The 18,690-nt window shown below is 48.3% G+C and overlaps 1 protein-coding gene across 1 annotated transcript in view; it reads left to right on the top strand.

Moving 5' to 3' along the window:
* The window catches only part of CLASP1 (cytoplasmic linker associated protein 1), a 266,955-nt gene extending 249,100 nt beyond the window's left edge, over positions 1–17,855 (top strand). The window contains exons 41-43 of the mRNA XM_089916904.1: positions 1,090–1,296; positions 2,601–2,717; positions 14,952–17,855. Coding sequence (XP_089773030.1) covers positions 1,090–1,296; positions 2,601–2,717; positions 14,952–15,038 — 411 coding nt within the window. The 3' untranslated portion in view covers positions 15,039–17,855. The remainder of the gene's footprint in view (positions 1–1,089; positions 1,297–2,600; positions 2,718–14,951) is intronic.
* Positions 17,856–18,690: the final 835 nt, after the last annotated feature.

Genomic DNA, 18,690 nt, shown 5'->3' with positions numbered 1-18,690 from the left:
TCTGTATGTGTGTATGTGTGTGCGTGTCTGTGTGTATATGTGTGCATGTATGTGTGTATCTCTGTATATGTGTGTGTGTGTGTGTATGTGTGTATATATGTGTTGCTGTGTGTGTATATGTGTGTGTTTATGTGTATATATGTGTGTGTATATGTGTGTCTATGTGTCTGTATATGTGTGTGTCTGTGTGTATATATATGTGTGTGTGTCTGTGTGTATATGTGTATGTGTGTGTCTGGGTATATGTGTGTGTGTGTATGTATATGTGCATGTATCTGTGTGTATATATGTGTCTGTGTATATGTGTGTATGTATTATATGTGTGTGTATATATGTGTATGTGTGTTTGAGTGTGTATATGTGTGTGTCTATATATATGTGTGCCTGTGTATATATGTGTATGTGTGTGTCTGGGTATATGTGTGTGTGTGTGTGTGTGTATATGTGTGTGTGTCTGTGTATATGTGTGTGTGTCTGTGTATATGTGTGTATTATATGTGTGTCTGTGTATATGTGTGTATGTGTCTGGGTGTATGTGTGTGTATGTGCGTGTCTGTATGTATGTGTCTCTGTGTGTGTGTGTGTATGTGTCTCTGTGTGTGTATTTGTGTGTGTCTCTGTGTGTATATGTGTGTGTATGTGTGTGTGTGTATGTGTGTGTGTGTGTCTGTGTGTGTCTGTGTGTGTGTGTTTGTGTGGGGAGTGAGAGGCCCTGAGCATGACTGGTGACTAGTGACCGCTTGCTGGCGGGGCTGGAGCTTAGGAGCCCCGTGGGCCACCAGAGAAGCCTCCTGCTTCCTGTCGCTCACCAGCCACCTCCTGAGCCTTTGCCTCCTCCTGTGCCCGCCCCACGTGGACCAGCCCGCCCTGACAGGCCCTGAGCTCAGCTCAGCTGCTGCCACACAGGAGTGCGTGAACACACACAGCACAGATAGAGTGGGGGGAGGGCAGTAGGGGAAGATGGCCCAGGCTGTCAGGTTTCTAAGGTCCCAGCGCGGAGCGACGCGAGCCTGTCCCTGGGCCTGTGAACTCGGGCGGCAGTGCTGTCTGGTGTGGCTGGAGCTCACCCACGCGCGGGCCGTGTTTCAGGTGGTGAGGGCTGCCGAGGAGGCCGCCTCCACGCTGGCCAGCTCCATCCACCCGGAGCAGTGCATCAAAGTGCTGTGCCCCATCATCCAGACGGCCGACTACCCCATCAACCTGGCCGCCATCAAGATGCAGACCAAAGTCGTCGAGAGGATCGCCAAGGAGGCCTTGCTGCAGCTCCTCGCGGACATCATCCCGGGCCTGCTGCAGGTGGGCCCCCGAGGGGTGGGCGGGACAACCGGGCGGTGCAGCCGCTGCCTCGACCCCAGGCCCTTCTCTGTCTCTTCTGGCCCACCCTCTGCTGAACGCACAGGAAGATCTTCCTGGCAGCCCAGGCCTGTGGCTCACAGAAGGAACTTTCTGTTTACGGTGAACATGTTTTGATCTTTCTTCATTGTTCCTTCCTTACTGCACAGCAGTGGGCCCAGCCCTGGGCAGGGTGGGCTGTGGAGCCCAGCATCAAACAGTGGTCCTGGCTCTCATCTGTCCAGCTAATATTAATTGAAAACCCTCGTGAGCATGAGGCGTTGAATTAAGTAGACTCTGGAAGACGAGGTGTTTTCCACTGTTGGGACCCTACCTCACGGAGTCTCCAGCCCGCTCCAGGACCCGGTACAGCCGTACAGACGGCCATGGGTGAGGGCGGGTGCCATGTGCTGAGTTGCTGCCACGGGGGTGCAGGTAGGGGTTTCTGAGATCGGGGTGGGGGCTGACCTCTGGGTTGGGGTGTCAGAGAGAGACGGGCTCAGAGAAGAAGTGGTTTAGAGTTGGGCCCTAGGGAGAGATTTCAGTGGGGAAGGGTAGAGAGACATCAGCTTTACACTTAATAAATGCTGCTGTTTGCTGAGTGCTGGGCTCAGAAATTTAAACACATACAGCCGGGCACTGGCTTGTTCCAGGCAGAGGGAAAGACACAAAGGTGGAAAGGTCCAGAGGGCTGTTCGGAGGAGAGCAGACAGTCCCACCTGGGTGTGGGGCGGGGAGAGGCCCACAGGCAGGTTGTGGTCCAGCTGGAGAAGGATGCGGAGGTCTGGCTGCGGGCAGATGTTCCCTGCAGTCCGTGGACAGTGTAGTTTTGCCCACAAGAGTGAGTGACGTGGTTCTCATTTCTTGAAAGGGGTTTGCACGTGTGAGGTTTGCTTTACCATGGCGAGAAATAGGAAAGAAGCCAGGTATTTTCCCCCTTAATTTCCTTTTCTCATTCTGTTCTCTCGTGACGTCTCTTGGCTGGTGCTGCCTGGCAGCTCGTGATACAGCATCTATCTGTGTGGAGGAGACCAGCTCGCCGGCCTCCAGCCTCCCACCCTGGAAGCAGCTCACTCTTGGCACTCTTACATGTGGCCTCTCCGGGGCGAGAGCTCTCGGGGTTCACAGGCAGAGCTCAGGTGTATCCAGACCGCTCCTGACAAGGTCGAGGTTGAACCGAGAGGGCATTTGTGGAAACATTGATGAAATATTGACAGTCAGGCAAAGCTTTGATCTCGTTTCCTTTCTGTGTCCCTCTCTGACTGCAGGGTTACGACAACACGGAGAGCAGCGTGCGTAAGGCCAGCGTGTTTTGCTTAGTGGCGATTTATTCCGTAATCGGAGAAGAGTTGAAACCTCACCTGGCACAGCTCACAGGCAGCAAGGTGTGTATAGCGTTACACGGGCGGGTCGTACACCTGGGCCTGCTGGCGCATCGCGGACTTGCTGCCCTGCAGCTCTGGGCTCCGCACGGGCTTCCTCAGCACGTGCATTCTAGCTGAGCCTTATTCTCCAGAGGCGTTTCTCTAAAGACGAAGTGACCGGCCGTTTAGTGAAGTCGTTAAGGTACAACGTGGTCTGTTGTCGCTCCAGTTTTTGAAACGATAGCTTTGAACTTCTAGTTTATCCCAAAAAGGAAGATGACTTTCTTTAGAAACCAGCTTGTTTTCTCCCCCCGAAACACTAAGGACGTTTACCTGCTGGCTTCACACAAGGCTGGGGGGCTCCAGGTCCCTGTGGGGTTAGGACAGTGACCCTGCACGTGACCCGCCCGGGGGCCCACAGTGATCTCACTCTGGAAGCCGGGCTTTTTATTCCCTGGGCTGCCTCTCACCTTCCTTCTAGACTCAGGGCCAGAAAATGGGACAAAAGGACGATGGGCTCATGGAAGGTGACGGGGGCTGGAGTGCTTGTTGGTTGAAAAACAAACTCACATCTGATGAACTGCCAGGGGAGAGCAGGTGGCCACCCTTGAGCTCTGGCTGGAGAGGCCAGGGCCTGGGCCGCGGGGCAAACGTGTCACCGTGAAGTTACAGAGGCCCTGGGCAGGGGTGCAGATCCACGAGCGCAAAGCCTGCAGTGCCTGGCCTTCCTCCTTAGAAAAGAAGGGAGTAGAGGTGAAGCTCGTGGCTTTTCAGTAGGGCTGTTCCTTTGACACAGTTGGCGAGCATCTCCTCTCACAGGGTTCTGGCAAAGCTGGCTCTGCTGCCTTCGCCCGAGCAGGGCTCGCACCTTCGGCACTGCCGACACCTCGGGCCACTTCCTGGTGGAGGCGCCATCCCTGAGGTCCCAGGAGCGCACCCCACCCTCAGTTGATGTCCCCACACCTGGCCAGGTGTCCTCTTGGGGAAGAATCAGCCCTGGTGGAGAACGACTGGTCCAGAAGGAGACACTTGACTCTTCCCGCAGACAGAAACCAGCAGCAGGGCTGGCAGTTGTGGAGGCCGCTTCCCCTGATTCCACTTCCCGAGGTCCCCGTCCAGCCCTCCTGGCCACGGCTTGCAGGACCCTGAGCCGAGAGTGCCGAGCAGTGCACTGGGCCGGGAGCCCCCCTCCCTCTGTGGCTGTCTTTGGGGGCCATGGATGGTCCCTGGCAGCGGTGGGGACGGCACAGACAGTCTTCACAAAAGGAATTAGATTTGTAAAATGGGAAATTCACCCAAAAGTAATATTAGCCAGACCTCGGTTTTCTGGTACTTTCTACTCTCATGAGTAAGGGAGCTGCCCTGCCATCTCATGTGCCCCCTCCAGCAAGGGGGTGAGGAAACGCAGGTGTCTTCTCGTCCCTGTCCTGCGGTTGACCTGCTGCCCCTTGCAGCAGTGGTCTCGGGTCTGGAGCCCAGTCCTGATTGGAGCCAGTATTCCCATCTCCCCGCTGATGATGTTGGTCGGCTTGGAGGGCTTGGGGAGGCTGGCCGCACACCTGTCCACTGGGGCAGCGCAGAGCTTCCAGCCATTACAATTTTTATAGGTGAGAACTCCGTTGTGTTAACGTGAACCTGGTAGACTCCAGCGCACATCTTCTAAAACAAACACCCTCCCACCCAGCTCCCCAAAATGGGTAGCTGACAGCACATGGTGCTAAGTTAGAAACAGAGAATCAAGCCATGGTTTCCAGTTTCTGTGTGTCACCAAGCCTATCAAACTCTCCTTCCACTACTTAAATGAAGTTAATAAATGACATCAGGTTCTGCAGAGAAAGGCTGGTGCAAGGAACCTGTGAGGTGCCTTTGAGAAGTGTCCCGTTGCCATGGCAGCAGTACTGGCTTTAGGATCAGAAAACCTGTCCCCCGCTGACTAGCTGTATGACTTTAAGCAACCTTTCCTTTCTGCTCCCTCTCTCTCTCTCTCTCCCTCCCTCTCCCTCTCTCTCTCTCTCTGTAGAATACAGTAACATAAAATTTACTGTCTTAACCATTTGTAAGTGTACAGTTCACAGACACTAAGTACATTCATATTATGCATATTCATCACCACCATCCACCTCCTGAGCTCTTTGCACCTTGGAAAACTGAAATCCGTAATATTCCCCCTCCCCCCTGGCCCCTGGCAACCACCATTCTACTTTCTGTCTCTGTGAGTGTAAAATACTCATAAGTGGAATCATACAGTATTTGTCTATTCGTGACTGGCTTATTTCACTGAGCATAATGTTCTCTAGGTTCATCCATGTTGTAGCAGGTGTCAGAATTTCCTACTTATTTATTTTTGGCTGTGTTGGGTCTTCATTGCTGTACGTGGGCTTTCTCTAGTTGAGGCGAGCAGGGTCTAGTCTTAGCTGTGGTGCACGGGCTTCTCATTGCGGTGGCTTCTCTTGTTGCGGAGCGCAGGCTCCAGGTACACAGGCTTCAGTAGTTGTGGCACGCGGGCTCAGTAGTTGTGGCTCACGGGCCTAGCCGCTCCGCGGCGTGTGGGATCTTCCCGGACCGGGGCACGAACCCGTGTCCCCTGCATCGGCAGGCGGACTCTCAACCACTGTGCCACCAGGAAAGCCCTGTTTTTAGTTTTTTAAATTGAGATACAATAAACATGAAATTACATTAGTTTCAGGTGTACAACGTAATGATTTGATATTTATTTATATTGCAAAATGGTCACCACGGTAAGTCTAGGTAACATTTGTCATCACACACAGCTACACAATTTATTTCTTGTGATGAGAAATTTTAAGATCTACTCTGTTAGTGACCTTCAAATATACAATACAGTATTATTTACTATAGTTACCATGTTGTACACCACATGGGATGTCTTTTTATTTGTGTTTTTAATTCCTTTCAGTAACATTTTGTAGTTTTATTGTACAATTCTTTCATTTCCTTGGTTGAGTTAATTCCTAAGTATTTTATTCTTTTTGATGCTATTGTAAACATAGTTGTTTTCTTAACTTCCTTTTCGGATTTTTCATTTAAAAAAAAAAAATTTATTTATTTATTGGCTGTGTTGGGTCTTCGTTGCTGCACATGGGCTTTCTCTAGTTGCAACGAGCAGGGGTGACTCTTCGTTGCGGGTGCGTGGGCTTCTCATTGCAATGCCTTCACTTGTTGTGGAGCACGGGCTCTAGAGAGCTGGCTCAGTAGTTGTGGCACACCGGCTTAGTTGCTCCACGGCATGTGGGATCTTCCCAGACCAGGGATCGAACCTGTGTCCCCTGCATTGGCAGGCGGATTCTTAACCACTGCGCCACCACGGAAGCCTGGATTTTTCATTTTTAGTGTATAGAAATGCAGTTGAATTTTGCTTGCTGATTTTGTATTCTGCTACTTTGCTGAATTATTTTATTAGTCTTAATGTTTTTTTGTAGAATCTTTAGGATTTTATACCTGTGAGATCACAGTTGTCCCTTGGTATCCACTGGGATTGCCACAGATAACAAACTCTGCAGATGCTCAAGTCCCGTACCTGTGGTTCCACTTCTGTGTAGCCAACTAACCACAGATGGTGTAGTGCTGTGTGTTGAAAAAAATCCCTGTATAAGTGGACCTGCGCAGTTCAAACCTGTGTTGCTCAAGGGTAAACTGTATATCATCTATGAACAAAGATAATCTTGCTTCTTCCTTTCCAATGTGGATGCTTTTTTTTTTCTTTTCCTGCCTAATTGCTCTGGCTGGAACTTACAGTACTATATTAATAGAAATGGTGAAAGTAGGCATCCTTGTTCCTCATCTTAAAGGAAAAGTTTTCAGTCTTTTACCGTCGAGCATAATGTTCACAGTGTGCTTTTCATATCTAGCTTTTGATACGTTGAGATGCAGGCAGCCTCGGAGAGAGTGCAGATTCAGGTCCAGATCGCTGCAGTAAAGCGAATATATCAATGAAACAAGTCACACAAATTTTTTGGTTTCCCGGTACGTATAAAAGTTATGTCTTTACTATACTGTAGTCTATTAAGTGTGCAATAGCATTCTGTCTAAAAAAAGTCAGTATATCTACCTTAATTAAAAAAAAAAGTTATTGCTAAATAATGCTAGCCATCATCTGAGCCTACAGCGAGTCATCTTTTTGCTGGTGGAGGGTCTGGCCTCAGTGTTGATGCTGCTGACTGATCAGGGCAGTGGCTGCTGAAGGTGAAGGTGGCCGCAGCAGTTTCCTAAAATAAGACAACAGTGAAGTTTGCTGAATCGATCGGCTCTTCACAATTTCTCTGTTGCAGCAATGCTGTTTGATAGCATTTTACCCACAGTAGAATTTCTTTCAAAATCGGAGTCAATCCTCTCGAACCTGCCACTGCTTTATCAAGTAAGTCTGTGTAATAATCTAAATCCTTGGTTGTCATTTCACCAATCTTCACAGCGTCTTCACCAGGAGTCGATTCCATCTCAAGAAACCATTTTCACATGAGATCCCCCTAAGCTCCAGATTTGTATCTCTGGATTTGGGTTAGTGGAGAAAAAAATTAAGAAATCATGCAACTGAACTAGATCTCACTAGTTGGTGATGCTCCAGAGGAAAGTCAATGTCAGCATGGGGAAAAGTGAAATTCAATATCCCAGCTCCTAATACTCTGATCTCCTACAGCAGAATTCAAATTTTACCCTCAGCTCTACAAGCTCAGTTGCCACTCTCCTTTAATGGAAACTTAAGTGCACACTGAGGGCAGGATTTGGCTCAAAGACTTTCTACACTGCACTAAACATTCCTGTTGTTAAAAGCATCTTTACACATATATGCCGTTACAAACTAAGACTGAATTTCTGGACAAGATGTAAAATGCAGACTTTGGAGATGAGTGCAGAACAGTTTAAAGTATTTCACCAACTCCTCTACCAAAAACAAACAAACAGACAAACAAAACCTTTGCCTCTTCCAGAGTCAGGCAACTTCCCCAAAGTCATCAGGCAGCCAGAATTTCCCAAGGATTCTGAAGGTACAATTCCCTGTTTCTTGGATTTCATGACACCCTCCCCATTCCTTTAGAGAGGTATTTCATGGTTTGTATTTCTTTTTTTAAAAACTCATTAAAATTAATTTTGCTTTGAAGGAAAAAAAAAAGAAACCCTTTCTTTGCTCATCTGTAAGAAGCAACTCCACATGCACTAATGTTTTATCATGAGATTTTATCAATTCAGTCCCATCTTCAGGCTCCACTTATAATCCTAGTTCTCCTGCTGTTTCCACCACATCTGCAGTTCCCCCCCGAAGTCTTGAACCCCTCAAAGGCGTCCAGGAGGGTTGGAATCAACTTCTTCCAGACTCCTGTTGATGTTGGTATTTTGGCCTGTTCCTGTGAATCAGAAATGTTCTTCATGGTACCTAGGATGCTGAATCCTTTCCAGAAGGTTTACAGTTGACTTTGCCCAGATCCATCAGAGGAAGCACTATGGCAGTGATCGCCTTACAAAATGTATTTCTTAAATAATAAGACTTGAAAGTCAGAATTATCCTTGATCTACGGGCTGCTGAATGGGTGTTGTGTTAGTAGGCATGAAAACAACTTTAATCTTGTTGTACATCTTCATCAGAGCTCTTGGGTGACCAGATACCCTGTCAATAAACAGTAATATTTTGAAAGGAGTCTTTTTTTCTGAGCTGTAGGCCTCAACAGTGGGCTTAAAATACTCAATCATGTTGTAAACCTGTGCTGTCATCCAGGCTTTGTTGTTGCATTTACAGAGCACAGGCAGAGTAGGTTGAGCATAATTCTTAAGAGCCCTGGGATTTTCAGAATGGCAGATGAACTTAAAGTCACCAGCTGCATTAGCTCCTGACGAGAGTCAGTCTGTCCTTTGAAGCTTTGAAGCCAGGCATTGGCTTCTCCTTTCTGGCTCTGAAAGTCCTAGATAGCATCTTTTTGCATTATAAGGCTGTTTTGCCTACATTGAAAATCTGTTGTTTAGTGCAGCCACCTTCATTAACTATCTTAGCTAGATCCTCTGGATAACTTGCTGCAGCTTCTACATCAGCACTTGCTGCTTCACCTGGCACTTTTATGTTATGCAGGCAGCTTCTTTCCTTAAACCTCATGAACCGACATCTGCCTGCATCAGACTTCTTTCCTGCAGCTTCCTCATCTCCCTCAGCCTTCCTAGAATGGAAGAGAGTTAGGCCCTTGGTCTGTAATAGGTTTGGGCTTAAGGGAATGTTGTGGCTGGTTTGATCTTCTGTACAGACCACTAAAACTTTCTCCGTATCAGCAGTAAGGCTATTTTCCTTTCTGATCATTCGTGTATTCACTGGAGCAGCACTTCCAGTTTCTTTCAAGAACTTTTCCTTTGCATTCACAGCTTGGCTAACTGTGGCACGAGAGGCCTAGCTCTTGGCCTGTCTCAGCTTTCAATATGCCTTCCTCACTACGCTTAATCATTTCTAGCTTTTGATTTAAAGTGACAGAAGTGCAGCTCTTTCACTTGAACACTTCAGGCCACTGGGTTATTAATTGGCCTAATTTCAATATTGTTGTGTCTCAGGGACTAGGGAGGTGCAAGTACAGGGAGAGAGACCCGGGAATGGTGGGTCTCTCGCGCAGTCAGAACACACACATCTGTGGATGACATTTGCTGTCTTTACATATGGGCGTGGTTCGTGCCACCCCAAACAACTATAGTCATAACATAAAAGAACACTGACCACAAATCACCATAAGAAGTATAATAGTAATGAAAAAGTCTGAAATAATTGTGAGAATTACCAAAATGGGATAGTGACATGAAAGGAGCCATGCTGTTGGAAAATGGCACTCATGGACTTGATTGATGCAGGGTGTTCACAAACCTTCAATTTGGGGAAAAAAACACAGTATCTGTGAAGTATATTAAAGTGAAGCACAATAAAACAAAGTATGCCTATACTTTTCTTCTATTCCTAGTTTATTTGGTATTTTTATCATGAAAAGATACAGAATTTTGCCAAATACTTTTTCTTTATCAATTGAGATGATCCTTTGGTTTTTGTTTGTTTGTTTTTAAATTTTTATTTATTTATTTATTTATTTTTGGCTACATTGGGTCTTCCTTGCTGCGCGCGGGCTTTTCTCTAGTTGCAGCGAGTGGGGGCTACTCTTCATTGCGGTGCACGGGCTTCTCATTGTGGTGGCTTCTCGTTGTGGAGCACGGGCTCTAGGCACGCGGGCTTCAGCAGTCGTGACACACAGGCCCAGTAGTTGTGGCTCGCAAGCTCTAGAGCACAGGCTCAATAGTTATGGTGCATGGGCTTAGTTGCTCCGAGGCATGTGGGATCTTCCCGGACCAGGGCTCGAACCCATGTCCCCTGCATTGGCAGGCGGATTCTTAACCACTGCGCCACCAGGGAAGTCCCTGGGGTTTTTTTTGTTTGTTTGTTTTTGTTTTTTCCTTCATTCTGTTACTGTGGTGTATTATATTTATCAATTTTTGTATGTTGAACCATCCTTGCATTTCAGGAATAAATCCCACTTGGTCATGGTATTAAAGCCTCTTAATGTGCTGTTGAATCTGGTTTGCCAGTCTTTTCTTGAGGATTTTTTGCATCAGTGTTCATAAGGGCTATGGATCTGTAGTTTTCTTGTTATGTCTTCAACTGGCTTTGATATCAGGAGAATGCTGACCTCATAGCATGAATTCAGAAGTGTTCCTTCCTCTTCAGTTTTCTAGAAAAAATTGAGAAGGATTGTGTTCTCTAAATGTTGGTAGAATTCACCAATGAAGCCACCTGGTCAGGGGCTTTTCTTTGTCAGATTTTTGATTACTGATTCAATCTCTTTACTAGTTATGGGTCTGTTCAGGTTTCTCTTCTTGATAGGTTTTGTGTTTCTAGGAGTTTGTCCATTTCATCTAAGTTACCTAATTTGTTGGTGTACAGTTACTAATAGTATTCTCATGATCTTTTTGATTTCTGTAGAATCAGTCATAATGTCCCCACGTTTGTTTCTGATTTTAACAATTTGAGTCTTCTCTCTTTTTTTGTTAGTTAACTTAGCTAAAGCTTTGTCAATTTTGTTGATTCTTTTTCAAAGAACCAAGTTTTGGTTTTGTTACCTCTGTTTTTTGTTTCATTTATCTCTGCTCTAATCTTTATTATCTTCTTTCTGCTAGCTTGGGGTTTAATTTACGATTCTTTTTCTAGTTCCTTAAGATATATAAAGTTAGGTTGTTGATACAAATCTTCCTTCTTTTTTATATAGCTATGAATTTCTCTCTTTACACTGCTTTTGCTGCATCCCATAAGTTTTGGTATGTTGTTTTCATCTGTCTCAAGGTATTTTCCTATTTCCTTTGTGATTTCTTCTTTAACCCAATGGTTGTTTAAGAGTGTGCTGTTCAATTTCCACAAATTTGTGAATTTTTCAGTTTTCTTTCTGTTACTGATTTCTGAGTTCATCTATTTTGGTCAGAAAAGGTACTTTGTATCATATTTATCTTTTAAAATGTATCGAGGCTTAATCTGTGGCCTAACATATGGTCTATCTTGGGAAGGTCTCATGTGCACTTGAGAAGAATGTGTATTCTTGTGTAGAATGTTTTGCATATGTCTTTTAGATCTAGTTGATTTATTGTGTTGTTCAAGTCCTCTAGAGTGGAATATTGAAGTCTCCCAACTATTACTATAAAACTATTTCTCCCTTCCATGCTGTCAGTTTTTGCTTCATATATTTTGATGACATGTTCTTAGATGTGTAATTATAAATATTAAATTTTCTTGCTGTATTGCTCTTTTATTAATATGTAATGTCCATCTCTTTCTTGTAACCTTTTTTGATTTAAACTCTATTTTGTCTGATATTAGTGTAGCTACCCCATACTCTTGGTTACTGTTTGCATGGAATATCCTTTTCCATTCTTTCACTTTCAACCTATTTGTGTCTTTGGATCAAAAGTGAGTCTGTAGTAGGCAACATATAGTTGAATCATGGTTTTCTTTTTATCCATTTTGCCAATCTTTGTCTTTTGATTGGAGAATTTAACTCATTCACATTTAAAGCAATTACTGATAAGGAAGAGATTTCTGTCATCATGGTATTTGTTTTCTATGTGCCTTATAGCTTTTTTGTCCCTCATTTTCTACACTACTCTTTTGTGTTTGTTTGCTTTTTGTACTGAAACGTTTTAATTCCCTTCTCATTTCCTTTTGTGTATATTCTATACCTGTTTTCTTTGTGGATTACATTTGACATCCTAAAGTTATAATCCTCTAACTTGAATTTATACCAGCTCATTGAGCAAGCTTTCTGAACCCTGACCTTTTCATTTGTAAAATAGGAGAAGCTGTTCTGCCTACCTCAAAGGATTGTTTTGAGGCCCAAATGTGATAATCAGTGTAAAGCTTGTAAACCGTTGGACATATACACATCGTTCACTCTATTACCATCATCTTTTCCTTGTACTTGCAATTATGTTCTAGACTTGACTAGGTAGATACAATAGGGGTTCTGAGTTGTAAATAACTATTAGCAATGTTTAGCAGCTCATTTTTAACCAGGCTTTCATAGAAATATAACTATCCTGCTTTCTAGATCACTTTTTCCTTCTTTAAAAGCTCTAGTGGGAAGCAGCAGCATAGCACAGGGAGGTCAGCTCGGTGCTTTGCAATGACCTAGAGGGGTGGGATTGGGGAGGATGGGAGGGAGGCTCAGGAGGGAGGAGATATGGGGACATATGTATGCATATGGCTGATTCAGTTTGGTGTACAGCAGAAACTAACATAGTGTTGTAAAGCAATTATACTCCAATAAGGTGTATTAAAAACAAACAAACCTCTGATTCAACAAGTACATGTTAGGGACCTGCTGTCTTCAGCGCACTATGCTAAGGCGCGTGGGAAGAGCAAGAACTCGTCCTGCCCTGACAGGACTGACACATGAGGAAACTTGTACAGCTGCCCAGGAGTGACCAGTGGACACGGTGGGACGGGCTCTGATTGCTGGGTCAGGGGCCTGGAGGAAGTGGGACCAGATTGGGCTGGGCTTGGCAGGATTGGGGAGCTGCACAGGGAGGGAAGGAGTGGACTGCAGGGAGGAACAGTGTGAACAGCTGAGGTAGGAGTAGGAGTGGGGTGCTCAGAGGACACGTTCTCCGAGCAGGGAGCTGCAGGAAGCACCTTGCAAGTGTCACTGCTCTGCATTTTGCAGATGGGAAAGTTGAGGCTCAAGAAATGTTTGCCTGAGGTCGCAGAACTAGTTAGTGTTGGAGTTGGTTCTAGAATTCTGCTGGACCTGTTGAGCCTCAGGCCAGTGCTTTGTTGAACGTACCACGGCTTCCCTTGCACCTGGTTGGCCCTGGTCATATCCTCCTGAGCCTTAGAGCATTAGGAACCTTGTGTAAAATGATGGCACTTTGGGTTTTGTTTTTCTTTTTAATAAATTTTAGTTTTGGCTGCATTGGGTCTTCGTTGTTGCACACGGGCTTCTCATTGTGGTGGCTTCTCTTGTTGCAGAGCGTGGGCTCTAGGCGCGTGGGCTTCAGTAGTTGTGGCTCGTGGGCTCTGGAGCGCAGGCTCAGTAGTTGTGGCGCACGGGCTCAGATGCTCCGCGGCATGTGGGATCTTCCCGGGCCAGGGACTGAACCCGTGCCCCTGCATTGGCAGGCGGATTCTTAACCACTGCGCCACCAGGGAGGTCCAATGATGGCACTTTGATCACCACACTGACTGTTTTATTGAAAGGTTTCAGATTTTGAAAGGTGTGGGGTGAAAACAGACTGGGATACGTAGCGTAAATTCCTGACACACTCCCTGCAGCTGAAAAGAGTAAGAGGCATTACAGGTCCTGATCTGGGGGGGGACCCCAGGTGGACTGCTGCGTGAAGACGCTCGGGCAGAGCCCTCCTGCCAGCTGCACATCCCAGGCTCCACAGCCATGTGACTGAGCGCGCCTTGCTGGGGGTCAGGGAGACACTGCCTCGCGGGAGCTCTGCTGGTTGCTGGTCCTGTTCCCACCCATCATCCGAGGGCCCCGCTTTCTCCTGTGCCACACGCTCCACTTGGAGTGTCTCTTCGTGGGTTCCCCGGGGACCAGCCGCTCCTCCCTAGGCAGCCTTATACTTGGCCTCACAGCCTGTTCAGAGACAGCAGCTAAAGAGCTGTGGAAGAGCTGTGGATAGTAAATATTCCCTTAATCTTACCAGTTGTGTGTTGCGTAGATTTTTATGGGCACTCTGCTTCTACAAATACCTGTTTCTTTTAATTTTTAATATGATCAGGCACACTATCAACATATGAAGTTAGCGGCATTCAGCAAATATTTAAGAACCTACCGTGTTACATGGTGCTTTAGGTATTTTGAGAGTCCAAGGAGCTTGAGTTAGAACTAAATGAGATGTCAGGCTTGGAAGCCCTTTCGCCGTCAAGCACTGTGCCTGACTGAGGGCACGTTGTTTAGTGACGCAGCCTCTGGCCTCAGGGAGGTTGAGTCTTGCTGGAAAGATCCAGCCCACTGCTCCCTGCAGCAGGAGGTGGCCTGTGCCGAGCCACAGTGGGCGGGGCTGGGGCCCGGGGTGCGGGAAGGCCATGGGGCACATGGGGGCGGCCTCGGATTCCATGCACCTTGGGAGGTGTGCAACGGGGAAGCAGCAGCTTCTGCACACATGTGAGGGTTAGAAAACGTGACCTCTAACCTTGGCTTGCTTCTTCATGCCGATGGAGTGTGGCTTGCACCCTCTCTTCCCGCTGGGTTGGGTGGAGCCAGTGGCTGCCTTGCCCCTGAAGTGTGTGGATCTGCAGCCCTGAGGCCCACCTCGTGGTAACATGTTTCCCTCTTTTCGTGATAACCCCTCACGCCCCCTCCTCTAGTCTGACCTCCCAATCGCGGTGGCCCCGGCCCCGGGCAGATGGCTTGGACCAGTGGTGGGCACTCAGTAAATGTCTGTGCAGTGAATTTCTCCACTAAGGGACGTGCTGTTTTTTGGTTTTTGGTGTGTTTTTTTTTTTTGCGGTACGCGGGCCTCTCACTGTTGTGGCCTCTCCCGCTGCGGAGCACAGGCTCCGGACGCGCAGGCTCAGCGGCCATGGCTCACGGGCCCAGCCGCTCCGTGGCATGTGGGATCTTCCCGGACCAGGGCACGAGCCCGTGTCCCCTGCATCGGCAGGCAGACTCGCAACCACTGCGCCATCAGGGAAGCCCGGACGTGCTGTTTTGTTGTCACCTGGGTTTTCTTTCCTGCTCTCTGATTTTTTCCTCCTGCTCATCCGTTTGTATCTTCTCCTTGCAGATGAAGCTGCTCAACTTATACATAAAGAGGGCGCAGACCACGAACAGCAACAGCAGCTCCTCATCCGACGTCTCCACGCATAGCTAATGCGGCGCCAGAGTCCCCGTGTAGCCCTGGAAGCAATCGGTGGTGCCTCTCAGAGAACTCCCCCTCCCCCCCATCGGCTGCCCAGTCAGTACCAGGAGGCCCGCAAATATTTATTACAATCAGTATTTTGATCCCTTCCAGCTTTTGTGTAGAATCATACTGGTATTGAATGTAAAGGAAGCAAGGCCTGCATTGCATCTTCCTACAAAACAAAACAAAAGGAGTAAGAAAAGAAGAGCCATACTTAAACCGTCTTGTCCAGCCTGCTGAGGTCGTAAAACCGTGTGTGTGGGGTGCAGTTTTTAAAAATCAGAGCTCTCTAGCCGATACCTGGTAGAAAGTAGCATTTTCTCTTCAGTTAATAAGATTGGAGGAGGTTGGGTTAAGTTGTGTTTCTCTTTCATCTCGGCCTCCTTGGTTTTGGATGTGGCCTGTGTGGGGTAAAGCCCCACGCCTTCCACAACTGACACCATGAAAGGGTTTGTACGTTGTAAGTTGTGTTTTGAGACCTACTAAGAATATGAATCAAGTCTTGGCAAGAAGTGGGAGAAAAGCCTGAAGATGGTCTTTTAACGAACATGTAGCAATCGTGCTCACCGTCTCCGGACCGGAGGCTGACGCCCTGCGCGGTCTCCTTCCAGGACGGGCTCCTGCCCCTCTGAGCAACCCCACCGATGCCGCCCCTGCCCCAGAGCTGCCACTTGAGGGGCTTTTTAGAGATGAAATCCAAACACAAAAATCAAGGTAAATCGACAGCCTTGGTTAGCGTGTGCTTGAAATGGCCCTTCGTGCAGCGTCGAAGATACCGGAGAAGCTGCTCGTTTTACTGCCGAGATCCTGGGAAACACTATTTAATAACAGCGCTTCCCCCGTGACCCTGGCCCCTGGTGGTGCAGATTTAGGGCCCCCTCGCTTCCCTTCCCCAACCCGCGCCTGAGCGGCTCGATTTCTAAGATGTTCTCGGTTAGTCTGGTAAATGGCAGCTCCACCATCTCAGTTTTGAATTCTCTGTTTAATTTGGGATTGAGATCAAAGAAAAATCTAGAGAGACCAGGTATCAGGATTTTTTTTTTTTTGTAATTTTATGGACTGAAGTACTTCCTTGATCCTCTGCTGAGAGAATCATGGTTTTAAAGAAAAAGTAATTGTGGTGTGTGGCGGATCGCAGAAAAACAGGATTGGAAACACAGTTTTAGAATCAAATTCTTCAGTGAGAAACTTACCCCTTTAAAATTTCTTCTTGAGGGTTGCACTGCTTCAGTGAAAGCAACTCCGGATCAGGACCCTGGTTAACAAAGTTTGGAGTAAAAGGCTTCAAGCCAAACGGAAGTTCTTAATGCGGTCAGGAAGGCGTCTGTCGTCTCTTAGATTCCACCGTAGCCCCTGTAAACGGAACTGACTTTTCCATATTGTTAATGAGGTGTTTGCTGCTCTGGCGTCCAGTCCCTGCAGCTGCCGGGCTGTGTGGCTCTCACCCCAGAGCTGCACAGCCCCGAACGTAGCTTGTTTTCATGCAGAATCGACTTCAGATACTTTATGCGGAAATAGGCACTGAAGACGGAGGTCCGGGAGCAGAGGCCGGGGTGCCTTCACTGCGTGTGCGTGCATGCTGCGTGCGTGCGCTTTGTGCGTGCGTGTGCGTGCATGCTGAGTGTGTGTGCTTTGTGCGTTCGTGCACGTAGCGGGTATCCTGCGCGTGCGGGAGGGCCCCCGCTGCTGCCGTTGAGGGAACGTCAGGGGCGCGCTTTACGTGGTCGAACGTTATTGGCTTCTTTTCGGCTCAGAACAGCCATTGCTGTTTGTTCTTACGTCACTCGCGGGGTCGCTTTCTTGCCCTCTACCATCGTCAGCGTCTGATGACTCCTCTGAAGCAGCACCTGTGTTCCGCCGGGTTATTTCCGAGTCCTTCCTGGCGAGCGCGTGTGGAAAGGCCTCTCTCCTTCAGCTCGTGGACGCCCAGGTGGCCGCGGCCCCGCCCGCAGTCGGGAAGGGCCTTGAACGTGGCCGCGCGCGTCCTCCTGGCGCTCACAAAGGGCTAACCTTGAACGTCACTTGCCCAGCCTTGATGTCCTGACCCAGCGGGGCCCGCCCACTCCCAACCGACAGCTGCAGCTGCCCTGCCTCCCCGCCTCCCTGCAGGCGTCCTGTTTGGATGAAACGGTAGAACACAGGCGAGCAGAGCACCTGAGACTCGGTCCGCCTCCCCCGTTGACCTGACTGTCCAGGGCCCCGAAGAGCCCCAACGCCACCGCCGGGGCCAGATCGCCGGGCTCCCGCTTCCCATCCCGCTGCTGAGGCCCCGGGGGGAGGCGCGCGGCCTTCCTGGAGCCACTGCAGCCACGGGCCGCCCGCCACGGCCCCACTAGCTTCTCAGTCATGCAGCTGCACCTGACCTGTCTCCTGAATCTTTTTTTTGCCCTACCGCCCTTAATTTATCAAGCATAATATTACACGTTAAAGAACAGCAAATAAGAACTCTGTAGAATCCCACCAGGACTTTGCTAACCATGATATTTGGAGATGATGAAAATGCTCTGAAGAATATCAGCCACCAAAATAGTTTTGTCGGCACTGTTCACACGCATGGTCCCCACGCCCCCAGGTTGGGTTTTTGGTTTTGGTTTTTGGTTTTTTTGGGCTTTTTCATGTTACATCCATATCTGTATTTATATCTTATTTGTTTCACTTTCAAGTGTATCATGGCAAATGTACAGATTTTTTTGTTGTTGTTAATAATGTGCTAGGATTTGCTAAAAAAGAAAACAAGAAAAAAAAATCCTTTTGAGTTTGCTCTAGAATAAATGAGACTTAATTCAGTTTCCGACGTCCGAGTGGTTTTTTGTGTTTTTTTTGTCTTTTTTGTTTTTTTTTTTGGTCACAGGGCTTGTAGGTAGCGTATCCCGTCTCTCTGACGTCAGAACGAGGCCACATTTCTGAAGGATCGAGGGGCTACATGGAGGAGCTCGTGAGGTCAGCAGGTCGTAAGGCAGGGGGCCCAGGGCCCAGGGCCGGGATCAGGCGGGTGTCAGGATGGAACCTGGGGGAAGGGGAAGGGCCTGGCGAGCGGAGCCGTGGAGCTGGTCTGCAAGGAACCCGTGCACGGCCCCCAGGGGTGCTGGTCCGTCTCTTTGGAGCCTTACTTTTGCTTTCGGAATGATTTTGACTCTTACATCGCGTTCCATGAGGCATCTCAGTATCCCTGACTGGTGACCTTGAGCCCCTCTCCCCCATGGCCCACCGCCTCCTGCCCGTTTGACACGTGAGGTCGGCGTGATCACAGAGGCTGGGTTCAAATCCCGGCTTCCCCCCTCACCCCCTCGGGCCAGTGTTCTCACGGATAAACCACCGGAGTGAGACGGACCTCGTGGAGGTGCTGGGAGGGGCCGCGGGTGATGTAGGTGAGGCCGCGGCCCTGCCTCCTGCTGTGGGTGAGGGCGACACACAAGTGCGAGGCTGTCACCACCCCACCCCACCTCCAGGCCTGGCGCACCGTCCGCCCGTTACTCCGGAGCAGGTGCGGAAGCCCCCGTGGATGTGCTGCGCTCAGGCGGGGTTGGCGGTGCACTCTCTGTATTGGGGTCTCTAACCCCTGCCGCCACCATCCTCCTTATCCCAGGGCGGCCAGGAAGCCCCTGCTGATGGCTGTGTGTGT

Source organism: Delphinapterus leucas, chromosome 8 (genome assembly GCF_059928025.1).
Source record: "Delphinapterus leucas isolate spDelLeu-1000000601 "Yukka" chromosome 8, BTC_Dleu_Yukka2, whole genome shotgun sequence".
NCBI lineage: Eukaryota > Metazoa > Chordata > Mammalia > Artiodactyla > Monodontidae > Delphinapterus > Delphinapterus leucas.
The sequence above is the reverse complement of the archived record's forward strand: the minus strand, read 5'-3'. Positions and strand labels throughout refer to the sequence as shown.